The 16927-nt window shown below is 33.8% G+C and overlaps 1 protein-coding gene across 5 annotated transcripts in view; it reads right to left on the bottom strand.

The window, feature by feature from the left end:
- Window positions 1-2030: 2030 nt before the first annotated feature.
- The window catches only part of CUL2 (cullin 2), a 164996-nt gene continuing 150099 nt past the window's right edge, over window positions 2031-16927 (bottom strand). For all 5 annotated transcript variants that reach the window (XM_055308615.1, XM_055308611.1, XM_055308612.1 and 2 more), the window contains exons 17-21: window positions 14596-14662; window positions 8008-8210; window positions 5802-5903; window positions 4128-4244; window positions 2031-2934 (exon numbers count right to left, since the gene is read on the bottom strand). In XM_055308615.1, the coding sequence (XP_055164590.1) occupies window positions 2803-2934; window positions 4128-4244; window positions 5802-5903; window positions 8008-8210; window positions 14596-14662 (621 nt within the window). In that variant the 3' untranslated portion in view covers window positions 2031-2802. The remainder of the gene's footprint in view (window positions 2935-4127; window positions 4245-5801; window positions 5904-8007; window positions 8211-14595; window positions 14663-16927) is intronic.

Raw genomic sequence — 16927 nt, 5'->3', positions numbered from 1 at the left:
TTCTCACAAATCACCTAGAAACAAATTTTTATTTTGAGAAATCAGGAAAAACTATTCTTTATGTATAAAATGAAGTTACTTCTATCTTATATGCATAGATAGATAGATAGATAGATAGATAGATAGATAGATAGATAGAGACTATATTTATTAGGTCCACAATTTTGACTGGGATTTAAATTCAGGTTCTGTAGTTTCTGGCAATGACTCCTGGAAAACTCTTCATTTAGTTTCCTCATCTAGGAGAGAAGAGCATTGCCTGGTTAACAGGATTATCTGAAGATCAAACAAAATAACATATGAGGAAGCACCAGTCACAGTCTGTACTCAGTAAAAGTTAAATAAATTAACAGAAATTTTATAGCATTGTAGCATATACAAGTTACAAAATCCTATAAAGGTAGTAATTTATAAATAAAGCAAAAACACAAACCCCAAAGTATATCTTCTTTTGTTTATATTAAAGCCAATGGTCATAAAATCTTGGACTAAATCCCTAGAATAAACCTATAGCAGCAATTTAAATAATCTGGTTTCAAAGGGGACAGAGTGTGAATAAAAGCTGCATGCTCTCTGGCTGAAAAAGATATCAGTGACTCATACATGTTAACTATCTCAGTAGTAATAATTTTTTAAAAGCTTCTGAAAGTTTGGCTCACATTATTTTTGTTTTCCAAGATTAAGCAGAGAACCATTCCCTCTCCTTCCTCTTCTTTCCCTTTTGTAGCTCTGACCCTCTCTGCCCATGATACTAGGTATCGTACGCAGCAGCTGCCAGTTTAGTGCTCTGGACTCTGTGTGCTAGGGTCTTCTGCCATAAGAACTTCAACTGCCTGACCTAACTCTACCAGACCACAACCTTCCTTCATTCTCCTCAACTGAAGGTGTATGCTAGCATTCATTCAAAACACTGCTTCCTTTTGTTTTTGTTTTTTTTTTTTTTTTTTTTCACTGCTTCCTTTTGGATGTTGTGTCTGGCCTCTTCTTCCTCATGCATAAACATATCTTTAATTATTTCTTTTCAGGTAAAATGAGAAAAAGATACGAAGAAAACTCTTTTCAGTCATTTCTGTATACCTCGGCACAAGTATTTTGTCCATTTTTCAAGATAATATATTTTCCTGACAATTTAGACACCAAGATAAGGCTTAATTTAACATTTATAAATATTTAAGAAAAAAGTAATCAATTTGGAAATTTTATCAACAAGCTATCAAAACAAAGGTTTGTTTTTTGACAGTGAATGTACAATATTACATGGTTTGCCATTACTTCCTCCCTAGGAAGAAAGATAAAATGAGAAATACAGTATATAAGTAAGTCATTAGAAGTTCAGTAGATTTTTTTCAATACTTAGAGACATGAGTCAGAAAAAGTGCAAACTGTAGAAGCCATTCTCCAATAAATTTGACTGTGGACCACATATTAGATGATAGTAAGTAATTATTGTTTGTTAGATGTAATAATGCCTTTATAGTTGTGTTTCTATTGTTTTTTAAAAAGCATCTTATCGGTCAGAGATACAAACTTAAGTATTGTGAGTAAAATGATTCACTTTTAGGCTTTTAGGGATAGGCTTTAAAATATTCCAGCTTAAAAAAATTATATATGTGTGTTATAGTGGTGGTAAGGTAGATAGATAATAAATATAATAGACCAGAGTATTCTAATACTGCTGTTAATATATAAAATAAACAAAATAGTGGAATTTCATTTCTCTATATAAGTGGCACCTGGTGTAATGCACAATACAGACAACAAAAAAAGGTATTTAGGTTATGCACTGCTAAGCACACCTGTGACTTGTGAGAGTGAATCTAGTATTAAAATGTTAGGGTGTGTAAGGGTAATATGTAGGTAGGAGAATGGAAGGAATACACTGGTATTGTAGGATCTCCTGTAATTCAGAGAAAGGTAGAAGGGGAGGTTAGAGAGCTGGAGTATTTGTCTATATTAGAATTAATGTATTATGAAAACAGAAGACAACTTTTGAATGAGAAACTTTCTATGCCAGACTTGAGGCCACCACATATTCTCCTCATCCTTTATTTCTGTGGTGTAAGCATATCACCAGAAACCCTTGATAGAATTAAATCCCCAACATTCAAAATGCTCATATCCAACGTAGTTCCAATCCATAAAAATAAAACATTTTTATGTTGAATGCATTTTTATGCATTCAAGAACAATAATCTAGACATTTTTCATGTAGGACTTAAGTAGGAGTAAAAGTGAATTAAACCATTTGGATAAAAATGCAACTAAAGCTGCATTAGCTGCTTTGATGACTCATGAACATTTATATATATACTATTATGTGTGATACTCCATCCACATAAAAAAGGCATTCTATTTCTTTATTTTTTTTATTTGACAAGCAGCAATATCATGTTTGTCATTTTAATGTAGATACAATTATTAGGTTATCTGTCATATTACAATATTTAAGTTTTTTATTTTATGTCCTTTAAGATACATTAAAAAAAAAAAAAAAACAACACACCAACTGCAAACGTGAAGGGGAGAAAAAGCATGGTACCCAACCAAATTTCCACATTTCAGCAATACTTCACTCATTCTTTTAATAAAGTTTTAAGAAATGTCATAATGACATGAGCTTGAAATATCTCTAGGCATTTTCTCGGACGCTCATGACGTGGCACTGGTGATGTTGTAAACAGCAGAAAAACAGGGGCTGCCAAATGACCAAATTATGGAGGCACAGGCCTGCTTTTTCCCACAGGAACACACCAAATGGTGATGGCAATGATCTTCTTACACCCACACTAGAGGAGAACGACATCACGCTACATAACTGTATTCATCTGCTGACGCTTGGCTGCGTTCGATGTACTGTTTGTCTATCAGAACTTCAATACACTTCTTAATCATGCTGATACTAGGATTAAACCTAGCTCTTGACTGGCTAATCACCTGTGTAAGAGAGACACAGATGTCAAACTACTGCCAAGTAGTCAGTTATAAATAATTATTTTTAACCAATAGCTGTGAAGTGCCCCAAATGTATAGAGGTTCCATCAAACAGACCTAATCCACATGGGAAAAATATACTTAGTTATGAAATCACGTTCATTAAAATGAATAAAATCATCATACATGGACGGATGTGATACATCAAGCAAGTGAACACCATGAACAGTATTAAAATTTTAAGCTCACATGACAGTGCCCAAGGAGAGGAAACAATCAGATCAATGTTGATGACAAAAAAAATTTAATGCAAAATAAGGAAAAAGCCTAATGTTTCTGTTGTGAAGGAATTACAAAGCAGAACACAGATATAGCAAAATCCAATAATATTCATACATAAACTATAAATTAATTCATCACACACACTCCAGCTTCTGTTTAACCTTCACACTGCAGTGCCTAGTTGAACTAACACTTTCTCAAAGCTTTCTCCAGGGACGCCTGGGTGGCTCAGCGGTTGAGCGTCTGCCTTCGGCTCAAGGCATGATCCCAAATTCCAGGATTGAGTCCCACATTGGGCTCCCTGCAAGGAGCCTATTTCTCCCTCTGCCTTCTCTCTGTTTCTCATGAATAAATAAAATCTTAAAAAAACAAAAAACAAAAAAACACACCTTTGCCAACATCCCCTAAGTCAGTACTTTTTTTTTTCTAAGTCAGTATTTTTGTGTACATTCTCATACTACTGTAGCTCTTTTTCAGTGCATTGTTAATGTAATTTTATATTTTGCTTCCATACTATTTCAATAATGTTTTTCTTCTCTATTAGATGGTGAATTCCAAAAAGGCAGGATCCACATCATGGGTTGTTCTGCATCACATCCCTAATGACTATCAAGGCACTCCATCACATGTAGACACTCAGATATTTATGGAATGAATATTTGAAGTAGTGAATTTCTTTCAATAACTGGACAGAAGGCTCAAAATCCTGGTGAACCTTAGACCTCTAAATCTAAGCCAAAGCAAACTTGAATACTGAAATTCTAAGTACTGTTCTCATTAAGTAATAAAGCATTTCTTTATGCTATTTGGGAATCCTATTATGTATGTACCACTCTGACAAAGAAACATTCCTAATCTATTCATTGATAATATCCATTATCCCCAAAAGCCCTCAGGGCTTCCCCTCCTTTTACCTCTTGAATAAGGGCATTATGCCGAAGTACTTTCCGTGCTTTCATGATACGAACTATAGCAGCCTGGAGATACATTTTTCGGTCCTCATCTACAGCACTTCTAGTCTGCTCCATTTCCTGTTTCACAGGGGGGAAAAAAAAAAGCAAATGACACAGTAAGTCATTGAACCTTTCATAATTCATTTTGTCACTGAGTTTACATAAATTTCCACTTGATACCGAGCTTCAAGTTATACAGCTATCAAATGCCCATTATCATTATCACATAATCATTACCAAATGAATATCTACAGTGAGTTATTTATAATTTCTTGGGTTAAAGTTGGAAGGTTATTTAAAAAAAATTAACAGTATCATAGAATGTATTTAATGTAAATAGGCAATAAAGTAGAACACAGCAGGAATTTTCAAGACTTTTGCTTGAGATACTCTCCCTCTGCCCCCCTCAAATAAATAAAATATTTTAAAAAATAAAAGATAAAATACAATCTACATATTACAAATTATTATTCATTAGTCTAGAGAAAAATGGGATCTCAAACATTTTAGGGTTCAATTTTTTTAGGGTTCAAATTTAACAATTAACTAACATCTGTCTCCCCAAGGGGTTCTAAGTTCCTAGAGAGGGCCTAACATCTTATATAACTTTATATCCTGCCCCATGCCCAAGGATAGGGCAAAGACAATCAAGAAACTTTAAGTGACCTTAATAGGCTATCCCAGAGCAAAGCATTAATCATTACTGGGTTAAAAGAATCAACAGCAGATGTTCACCTTGCAAAATGGCTCATCTGGTAGTCTGAACTCCACTCTGGACCTATTAGATTACAATTTGAGTATCAACAAGACCCCAAGTGGTTCATTTGCACATGAAATTTTGAGAAATACTTCCAACAACTTCTCTGAAAGAATGTTATAAAGCTTTCCCTTATTTTACAAATAAAAAATATGAGATTATATTACTACTTAAGGTAGGAATTTTGGGGGCACTGGGTGACTCAGATGGTGAAGCATCTGCCTTCGGCTCAGGTTATAATCTCAGGGTCCTGGGACTGAGCCCTGCATAGGGTTCCCTGCTCTGGGGAGAGTCTGCCTCTCCCCCTGCTAGTGCTCTCTTTCTCAAGTTAATAAATAACATCTTTTTTTTTTTAAATTTTTTTTTGATTTTTATTTATTTATGATAGTCACAGAGAGAGAGAGAGGCAGAGACACAGGCAGAGGGAGAAGCAGGCTCCATGCACCAGAAGCCCGATGTGGGATTCGATCCCGGGTCTCCAGGATCGCGCCCTGGGCCAGAGGCAGGCGCCAAACCGCTGCGCCACCCAGGGATCCCAATAAATAACATCTTTAAAAATAAATAGGAATTTCTGTGAAGAATGCAAAGCAATGCTCTGCATTTTAATATAGTCTAAAAGCAAGTATGACTGTACTGCAATACCTTTTCCCTTAGATATCTATTATATTACACATTACTCTTAGATATCTATTATTTTTATAATCTAAAATACTGGCAGAGGTTTGGTTTGCAAGGTTTAGTAAGCCCAAAGAATAAATCATAAAAAAAGGCATCACATTATTAATTTTGATGTGCAAAGTTTTCCATTATCTCAGTTACCACTTGTGAAGTCCAATGTTTAAATATTTCCCAAAGAAATGACATTAAAAATCACTCACCTGTGGTGTGTCTTTCTGCATCGATGTAGTAATTTTAAATTTTGTTCTTTTACTGCTAAAGTTCATATTTAATGAAAATGAAGATTCTGCATCAATGTCTTCCTATAATTGAAAATAATTCATGTATATTTATAAAAATTAAAACAATTAAATAAGAGTTGCTGCAAATAAAATATCATAAAATTAAATGACCAAGCAAGACTAAACTCTCATCATTTTACATTATAAAGATTATTTAAGAGAAAAACAACTGTCTTCTGTAAAATAAAGAAAGAAGCAAATATCAATTCTTTTCTAATTTTATACTTGAATTTTAATCTGTTTAGATTTAGAAATAAGCTATGGCCCAACTAATATATATAACCATTGGATAAAGAGTCAAATTGTCTTAAACAGAATTTAACACTTTAATTCTTTTTTTTTAACGCTTTAATTCTTATGAACTACTAGGCTCATAATTTTTGTCACCGTATTTTGAAAAAGTGAGCAACCAAATGTCTTTTGAAATGCTACAATAAGAAAATACGTATACGTATTATAAATAACCCGACAACAGAAACAAGTAGTGTCCAGTGGCATACACGGCTCTAGTATGGTTCTTATGAAGTTTACCCTCGAATTCATGTTTTACTGTCTGCCAGAAGCATGTGGCCTCTTTTCAAGTGAAAGTTGTTAAGTCAATTTTTATAATCACAACTATCAAGCTTATGAAAGCCACTCTGATCACACATGGTGTTTTCTCCATTAGCAAGATCAAAAAACACTTGGCAAATGAATTCATTCTCAATAATAAGCTAAGAAGTTCTGCTAAGGAACAGCAGATTCATAGCTAAAATTTAATGTGCAAAGAAGCAATCATCTATATTTTGTACATTCCCGGGCAGCAAAAATAATACATTTTAGAAAATACATAATGTCTTAAGTACTTAATTTAGCTTATAAACTTAAACTTTTTAGGTTATAAGCTTAAAAATTCATGCTTAATGATTAATTGACTCAATTAAAATCTTAATATTAAGAATTTAATATTTTGTTAAGATTCTGAAATCAAAAATTAATTTCTCAGTATTAAGAAAAGCTTGATTTGAATTTCAAAATATATGCCATTTAAAACTATTTAATTATAGGCTACAAAATATCATCCACCAGGGGTGCTTGGAGGGTATAGTTGGTTAAGCATCTGACTCTTGGTTTCAGCTCAGGTCATGATCTCAGGGTTATGAGATTGAGACCCGTGTCGGGCTCCACATTCAGCAGGGAATCTGCTTAGGATTCTCTTCTCCCTCTGCCTCTCCTGCCACCCCCCAAATAAATAAATCTTTAAAAATATATATCATTAATTAAGTGAAGTGATGACAGAAATAGTAGGCCAAAATAAAAATGATGTCTGATTTATAAGAATTTTTTCTTATAGGCACAATTTGAATTAGGAGATTTAACTCACATCTGTTGCTTTTGAATCATTTAAATATCCAGGATATATATATATATATATACTATAACAGTAACAAAAACGTGTTACTAGGGAAAAAAAGCTATTAAGATAAGTAGTATATTCCTGGCTTGCTATTCTTGTGACAGAATATATTTGTACTACAAATATATGGTGGTTATTAGTTGAGTTCTGGACTGAAGGGACAGAAGAGTGAGAGCATTCAGAATTGTCACACAAGCTAAATATACATATAAATAATATCGATAGTCATTTTCTATTAGAACCATGTAATTAAATAATTAAATATCAATTAAACACATGGGGAAAAAATCGGAAGATTTAGGATATGCTCGTTTTTAGCCTCAATTAACCAGAATCCAGCCAATTATAAAGGGCACAGAGGCACCAACTTCTTTGTGATTCCACAAGCTCACAGCTCTAAGTAGCCAGCAGTATTGCTAGCTGACTCCAGTGCTTTCCAAAGTACAAAGGGTATTACTGATTATAATCTTACTTTAAAAACTGCAAACATCTCAAGCTATAATGTTTATAATGCTTAAATTCCTCAAAATAGGGATGCCTGGGTGGCTCAGTGGTTGAGCGTTTGCCTTCAGCTCAGGGTTATTATCCCAGGATCCGGGATTGGGTCCCGCATCAGGCTCCCTGTGAGGAGCCTGCTTCTCTCTCTGTCTATGTCTCTGCCTCTCTGTCTCTCATGAATAAATAAATCAATCTTTAAAAAAAAGAATTCCTTGAAATATTACCCCATACCTTTTCTGAATCATGGTTAATCATTTTCACATCAAGTAATGATTTGATTGTTTTTGTCAGTTCCTTTTCATTCATTTGAGTGCTGTCTTGAAGTTCTTTATAGCTGACAGTTTCACTGTTGTTAAAGGCAAGAAGAACTGCCATTTGGTATGTAGTAACCATGGCTACATATGGTTTGCCCAAATAGTTCATTTTAACTTCACCTACAATTAAAACAAAATTGTGACAATAAACTGATCATTCAAAGAAATATTTCAAAGTTGTTTGAGTAATAATTATTTATTTCAGCTACTTTCTCCTGAAAGAATGAGCCAAGGACTTACTAAATTGTTACTAGCAGTGTAATCAGTTTATTTGTTTGGGGGATCGGAGGGAGGGCTATTAGTTTTGAGTATGCAGTATAAATCACAATTAAACTATCAGACCTCTACCAGTGTGTAACAATGTCTTTAAGTGTTAATAGGAAAGCTAAGACCTGGACAAGAAAAAAGCAGAAACAGGAGGTGAGGGCAGGAGAAATGGACAAAAGGAGAAAATGACAGCAGGTGACCAGTAATGGCTTTATGTGCTGCCTCTATCTTGGTTCAAGCACTCAGGGAGGTCCACAGGTGTAAAGGAGATGCTTCTCCAGTGGCTCCATCTAACCCACAGCTTCTGCTAAAATTTAACAATGCTATTTTATCTCATAAACATCATTCTTCCCAGTAACTTTCTAGGGTCATACAAATGAGAGGAGAGACAAAAAGAAAGATCCATTATTTTGTGGAAATAGTTGATAGAACAAAAAAGCTCTAGATTCTACGCCAACCTGAAAGCTATAAAGGATACAGCAGGTTTAGGCACACTACGGTCTGGGACATTCCAGAGGGACAGCACACTAAAAAGTTTGTAACAAACAGTTTGACAAACATGTACATGTATGCACTCTGTAACACATAAAATAAAAAGCTAATGCAAGTCAACAAACTGTTTCCTAAAGCATAAAGCTGTAGTTTAGTGACTGTATTTGTCTTTCTCATATACACACCCCCTGCATTATTCAACTGTCAATGGATTATAAACTAAACCGCTACAGATCTAGTTTTAGAGCTCTACATTTTAACTTAAGGAAGCTGTATGAACCTACCCCAGAGGCTACATTCTCCCTGTTAGTAGTAATTAGTAACTCTGATCAAGATTTTGTGCTTCCTTTATTTATATATATATAATTAAACATTTTTAAAAGATAGTAAGTCAATTCTCCAACTTACTATGACACAGATGGCTATTCTAACTTTCATTATGCCTCAACCTATTTCAGAAACAACAGTTATTCAGATAATTGTTTGGAAACACCTAAAAAAATTCCTTGTCTCTGAATTTTCATGAAAGGTGGTTAATAATATTAATTAGAATAATCAATTCACACAAAATAGTTTAAGTAAAAAGTTAATATTAGGAGTATCCTACCAACTTTAGTACAAAGAATATTTTAAGGACTTTCATTTCAACATTTATGTTTGGGAAATGTGGTGAAAAGCCAAATATCACATAAATTGTTAGCATTTGTGCAATGACTGTTTAATCATATGTCAGAAACAAGTATGGAACAATGCATCAAGCACCTAGATGATGAAGCAGGACCACCAGGCTACCCATCACTGATGCTGTCAGGGTCCAGAATGAGTCCCCTGCCACACCCAACAGTCTTTTATCACCATCAGAACCCAAGGAGCATTAGGAGACAACACAAGGGTCCAAGTATCATTTATTTATTATTAAGTTCATTCTGCAACACTAGAAAAACTAGTTAGTACTCTATTAAAACTTTTTTCCTGTTTTTTTAATTGTCAGCATTAGGGGTTGGGCCTCTTGCCTCCTTTTCAGCACCATTCTCTTACAAGTTCACAGTTGAATAGATTGGGAAAACGATAGAGGGCATATGTGGGGCAAGGAAGGACATCTCAAATTTGCACGATTCATTTAATTACTGCCGTGTAAACAGAAAAGGAAAATGACAAAACAGTTCATTTAACCTGCAGAATAGATTGGCAAACTCAATGAAACTTCAAACTACAATAAAGCATTCTGATACACATATACTTTAAAAAATACACCAAATATAACTGAAGACATATTTACAACTCATTACAAGGAAGTAATGAGTGGGCAGAACTCATAGTTTCATCCAAATTACTCTCCTTTACTGACAGCTCCTTAGTCTCTAAGGGAAAGCTTTTCTTTACAGAAGAAAGTCAGTTATTAAATGCTGAATGAATGATAGAGTATTGCCAATTTGTAACCAGTAACGGAATAACTGATTCAAGTCATGATCATCAGTGGCTGCCAAAGCCTAATAGCAAAGTCATTCCTGAAAAAGGGTATTCATATGGGACCCAGATATCACCTCTCGGATCACCTGTTCATTGAAAAGGGAAATGAGTTATCTTTACAATGAAGAGATCTGATGGGCACCACCTTAACCAAGTGACCAACTTTAGTGTCTCTAATATGAGACAATCTGACATTACATGCCTTCAGATGTGAAATGCATTATGAAGTATAAAGGACTGCCTAAAAGTATTCTTGCTGACAATATGTAATTTGAATAGAATCAAACTTTTGGACCTAGTTTCAGAAATACTAATTTACAGAAAGTATAGGGACCAGAAAACAAATAAAACTAATCACAAAAATTAAATGATTAATAAAATTAATCACAAGTACATAATGTGACAAATCCAAAACACACTTTCCAAAAAAGTATGTCAAGACGGCTAAAAGGGGTTAGAGAGGAAGGGGTGGGGAACGGAAATGGGAAAACACTGTAACCAAATGCAATTAATGATCTCCGACTGCATTAGAAACAGGCAATAAAGTCTCTTTGGGTGTAATCAGGAAAATTTACATATGGACTAGACATCAGACAATGTTAAAACCCCTCAAAATTATAACTGTTAAAGGACTTGAAATTAATAATGAAAAGAATTCAGTCAAGGACAGAATCACTACCTTTTAAAGCATGTGCAACAATATGGTGACTTTTCTTTTGGCAAATTTGCCAGATTACATTTTGGTAAATAATCAACACTTATAGGACACACTGTTCACTAACTGCTAGTGTGATATAATTCTATGTATTATTTATGTATTATCTATATATTTATATATTAATGAAGGAAATATCTCCCTCAAATTCATTTCTCGACTTCTCTCTCAGCAGCTGGCTCAGGATTCCTACAAAATCTTGATGTGCCATAAATAATACTTATTTATATCCAGACAGTGTAAGTTTCCAGGTTCTGTATTTGTTATTTATCCAGTTGTTCTCTCAGAATAATTCTATCCAATATCCTAGTTATAAACCCAAAGCGGGATGCCTCGGTGGCTCAGTGGTTGAGCGTCTGCCTTTGGCTCAGGGCGTGATCCTGGGTCCAGGGATCAAGTCCCACATCAGGTTCCCTGCGAGCAGCCTGCTTTTCTCTCTGCCTCTCTCTCATGAATCAATCAATTAATCAATCCAAAGGAATTTTCATAGATCTCTCATTCAGTATCTTTGTCGTATCTGATAGCGTAGTTGCTTACTTCTTAAAATTCTTACCTCTGTTGGTCATATACTCTCAATATTCTTCTTTGCCTATTTTGGCTAAGTCCTATTCACCCTTGAAAACCAAGTTTAGATGTTATTTACTCAGAAGCCTTCCTTCACCAGTGGCTGTTTGCTACCAGCAATTTATGGGAAACTAATACCCTAGGTTTGCCTCTCTATTATAACATTCAAAACATTTACCATAATTATTTATTTGTCCCACTACATTTCTCAGGGCTGAGGCTCTGTATTTTATCTGTACTCAGAATACAGAGGTACTGGGAACAAAGAATATGATTCTCTGAATTGATAAATGAATTTTAGAAAGATAAAGAAATAGGCTCAGAGAAGTTAAGTAATTTGCTCAAGGTCCCTACATCTTCTAACATCCTCCAAATACCACCTGATACTCCATTTCTAACCATTTGTAAAGACTCTTGGATAACAATACAAAAAATACCTGGAAATGCGGAAATGGACTAGGAAAGAGTAATTTTGATTATATGTGTAAGTATGAATGACAGAGGTTCTCAAGAAACAGAACTCTGAGTGATCAGTCCAGAATCAGAGCCAACGTTTTAAAGGTGCCTTGGAACCTTATGACTAATGTGGTAATTCCAGAACAAGTGTCTTAAAGGTGGTTGGTGTTTGAGAACCTTTTGCTAATGAGTAAATGAATAAATGAGAAACAAAACCAAAATAAAACTTTACCCAATCGTTTCACTAATAGATCACAGGTATTTTTAGTGCTTTCAGTGACTCAAAACAAGAAATGAATTTACAAGGTTAACAACTCTTTTCCAGAAGAATAAACTATTTGGCTTTAAGATATAAAAACACCCCAAACAAAAGAGTTCCAAAAATATGGTTATTATGGACCAGCTTGGGAATTTAGTATAGATTCCCTATTTAGGCATTATTGGTAAACATTCCTGGTCAAACTCTAATGTCAAAAACTATGTATATAGTTTCTTTACTTCTATATACAATTAGTTGCTGAATACCAAAAAGTGAGCCTCTCATTAAAATACTTTAGGATACAAGTTATTACTGAGGCGATGAGAAAAACAGAGAGTTTTAACTCCACCAAGATAGATATTCAGGGGAAGTAAAAATAAATTAAATTCAAGTACATTGGGATCCCTGCCTTTGGCCCAGGGCGCGATCCTGGAGACCCGGGATTGAATCCCACGTCAGGCTCCCGGTGCATGGAGCCTGCTTCTCCCTCTGCCTATGTCTCTGCCTCTCTCTCTCTCTCTCTATCATAAATAAATAAAAATTTAAAAAAAATTCAAGTACATTAAGATATACTAGAAATTTTTTTAGTTATCTAAAACACTGGTTGAGTGGGACCCCTGGGTGGCGCAGTTAGTTAAGCTTTGGACTCTTGGTTTTGGCTCAGATAGTGACCTCAGGGTCGTGAGACTGAGATCTGTGTCAGATTCCTCACTTAGCAATGAGTCTGCTTGAGAGTCTCTTTCCCCTTCCCTCTGTCCCTCGTACTCGTGCATGCGCTCTCTTTCTTTCTCAAATAAAAGAAACACACACACACACACACACACACACACACACACACACACGGTTGAACAATGCAGCTTTTTTTTTTTTTTTCCCTTAAAACGGATTATATGGGCATCTGGGTGGTTCAGAGGTTGAGTGTCTGTCTTTGGCTCAAGTCAGGATCCTGGGGTCCTGGGATCCAGTCCCACACTGGGCTACCTACAAGGAGCCTGCTTCTCCTCTGCCTATGTCTCTGCCTCTGTCTGTGTCTCTTATGAATAAATAAATAATATCTTTAAAAAGCCCCATTATATTTACTAAATGATAGAAAGAATTCATAATAGATGTAAAATTAAAGGTCAAGTACAAACTGACCACTTATGAAGAATATTGTACCTCATATGATGAGATGAGCAATGGGTGTTATACTACATGTTGGCAAATTGAATTTAAATTTAAAAATTTTTTTTTTAATTTTAAAAAAAGAAATGAGGAAAAAATATCGTACTTCTTTATTTCACAAACTGCTGAAAAAATGTAAATGCCCAACTTATTTAATAAAGATAAACTTGTGTAAGTATGTATTATCATGTACTAATTATGTACTAGTATGTATTCCTAACATACAACATAAATTGGTGAAATAAATGGCACTTATAAGAAACCCAGCTGAAACTTTTCGTAACAAAATTTGTCTTATGTGAGTAAACAGAATTTCCTAATATAGGTTATGGCACCTGACTGATCAAATTTTCTTATACCAGTTCTAGAGATATATACCCTTTCCTTCTTATACAATGGGAAAGTTGATTCAATGCTTTCAAAGCACAGCTTTAACAAAAGTAGAGAGAATTTTGAGTGTTTGCTTTGCCTAACATCTTCAGGCAACTCAGAGCCAGAGCAACACAGTCTATAATCATTCAAGTATTAATCCTACTGTCAAATAAGTGGACCCCACTGTTCCAGAAAGAAGCAAAGGAACAGATTCTAAATAAACTTTTCTAAAATTAGAACCTACTGGAAATTAATTGTAATTTTGAAAAAAGCATTTACTACTGAAGTTCACTACAGCACAACAAATAAAAATCAAATGGTTAGATCTCTTTATGATGCTATAATGTTTAAAGAAATTTCTGAAGACTTCTGACATATTTAGAGAAAATAGTTTTTTTGGGAGTATCTAACTTGTCAGGTCTCAGTTTCTAGATATAATTTCTAATGTCTAGATAAAGTGGTATGTTACAGAAATGTAATAAAACATTATAAAATTCAGAAATTTTCTTCATAAGCAGTATTTAAGCAGCATAATTTTATAAAGCACTATTAAAAAGTGCTGCACTTGAACTTCATTAATAGTTGCTTTAATGATAACCAGGAGGGTAGACAGAGGAAAAGAGGTTAAAAGCCATCATTAGGAAAAAAAACTATTATAAGGCTATAAGAAATCTTTTCCTAAATTATTTACATACCTTTTTATCAGGTAAATTTCACTACACTAGATATAATTAAATGCATTTTACCTGTACAGAGATAATGTAACCATGTAAGTTTCCTTCCACTGAAATGCTGGCTGTAAAATAATTCAAACTGTAAAAAAAAGAAAAAAAATAATGATTTTCAGCTATTATAACATAACTTATAACAAAGTTTCAATAAAACAATCAGCAATATTTGACCTGCCAGCCAAGAGAATCAGTGAATTCTTTCAGCAGTTCATTCCAAGTCTGCCTAATCCTAGGAAGCTGAAACTTGTTGAGCATGCTTTCCCTCCAATGGTGCAGATCCACCAACCCCCTGGCATGATAAATAGGAAAGGACTGGCACCTGAAATACTTAAGATTTTCTACCTGGTTCTAATACAGACAAAGAGAAAGTCAAAATCATGTCATAAAAGGATCCCAGAAGTGGGCTTTCACTAATACCCTCCAAGGGTGTCAATAAAATTCAGTTAAAACTATATAATTCCTAATTTAATTATGAAACATCTATAATAAATTTGCAGACAAAAGCAAAATAAAACATTCTGAAATTGAGAAAACCAAACTTTAAAATGTTCTTTATAAATTATTTAAGTGCAAAACTAGCTCCAGGATGTATATTCCAAGCTCTGAAGGCAATGTTTTGCCTCTATACTTCTAGTTACTAGTACTACCAGTAAAGTTTTATTGATAATGATATAGATATGCCAGCAGAAAACATTCCTTTATCCTTAAATTTAAAATCTGATTATAAAGATTTTCACATCTATAACTAGTAAAGAACAAAGACTGAGTATCAAATGGAAACATTATAAATTCATCTGGTATTCAAAGACCAAGGCTATAAAACCTTAATTATATCATTAATTATGTGACCAAAGTTTATTAGTAAAAAAGATATTTTGCCTACACTTATTTTAAGATAAATAATAGGATAGGACAGCATCCTTTAAATACCATTTGAGGGTATTAATTAGAACTCAAAGGGCCTTAAAAATGAACAATTCATATTCACTTCTAATAGAGAGCTGCATTAATACACATTACTTTATATTTCTCCAGTATTATTCCGATTTGTAGGCCAAGCACAAAAGAAATACAACAATGAAGATTTATTGGTCTAATATGCAAAATAAATTACTTTTTTTGTTTTTTTAATACATTATTTTAATTAAAGCTTAATTTCCATAGTTTTAAGATTCATGAATAATTTTTTATAAAAATTGTGAATGAAATAATTTTTATAAAACAGCTATATTTAAGATTAAGATATAAAATATATATATGATCACTAAGGTGAGATGAATTAATTTACATGTAAAAATGTACACTGTTAAGTACATATGGATTTCGAGTCCTATGTAACTGAATACTTGGATTTACTAGGAAAAAAAAAAAAAATCAAAGAACAAACTCCCTCTACTGGTAATTAGAGAAAACCCAAATGGAGAGGACAATATTCTTGGAATCATAATTTTATAGTCAGAAAAGAACCCACCTTTTATTTGTAAATGAGGAAACTGAAACCTGATGAAAGTTATACATTAATAAAAGTTGAAGGGTTAAAAAAAACTACTACTGGAAAATAATTATTTCAAGGGGAGAGAACAACATAAAGTTAGAAGGAAACTATTTCTGGCAGCCCCTATTCTTTGCCTCAATGCAATTCAAAAACTCAGACTCTTATGAAGTTTTAATATTGTTAAAGGTGAGGGATCAGTTTTCCTCCTCTTGCCTGATCACAAATATACCAAAATGCCTTAGCTAGTTATGCCATCTCCTACCTCTAGCTTTCATCTATCCTTTCTGCAAAATCCATAATACCCTGCCCACCTAAACGAATGTTTTCCTTCATATAGTTTTAAGATGGTTGTGCTATTATGCCTTTCTCAAGAAGATTCAAGTTAGACTCCTAGTCTGAAGGTCTACGTTATGCTTGGTATCTTGAAATCTACCTGGTTGTTTATACTACTCTACTTTGCTATTATCACTACTACTATAAGCTATTACTTCTTCTATATCAGCTACCATTTATTGAGTACTTACTATATGCCAGGCTATATTACATTTCATTTTATTTTCTTATCAACACTCTGAGTAGTCCTATTATCAGTTAAAATATCAGAAGGTTATTTGCCCAAAGTCAAAGATCATAGTAGATGGCAGAATGGGCATATGAAACCGGAAATTACTATTCCAGAGCCTATACTGTTATTTTCTTTTTAATCCTTATTTTGAAAAAAAAAAAAATTTACTTTTAAGGATTCGAATTTAAAAAAATAAAAAATAAAAAAAATAATAAAAAAGAAGGACTCGAATTACCCATTGCAAACATCTCTAGGGAACAGAGTAATGAAATACCATTTTCATTTTA

Source organism: Nyctereutes procyonoides, unplaced genomic scaffold (assembly GCF_905146905.1).
Source record: "Nyctereutes procyonoides isolate TBG_1078 unplaced genomic scaffold, NYPRO_anot_genome, whole genome shotgun sequence".
NCBI lineage: Eukaryota > Metazoa > Chordata > Mammalia > Carnivora > Canidae > Nyctereutes > Nyctereutes procyonoides.
The sequence above is the reverse complement of the archived record's forward strand: the minus strand, read 5'-3'. Positions and strand labels throughout refer to the sequence as shown.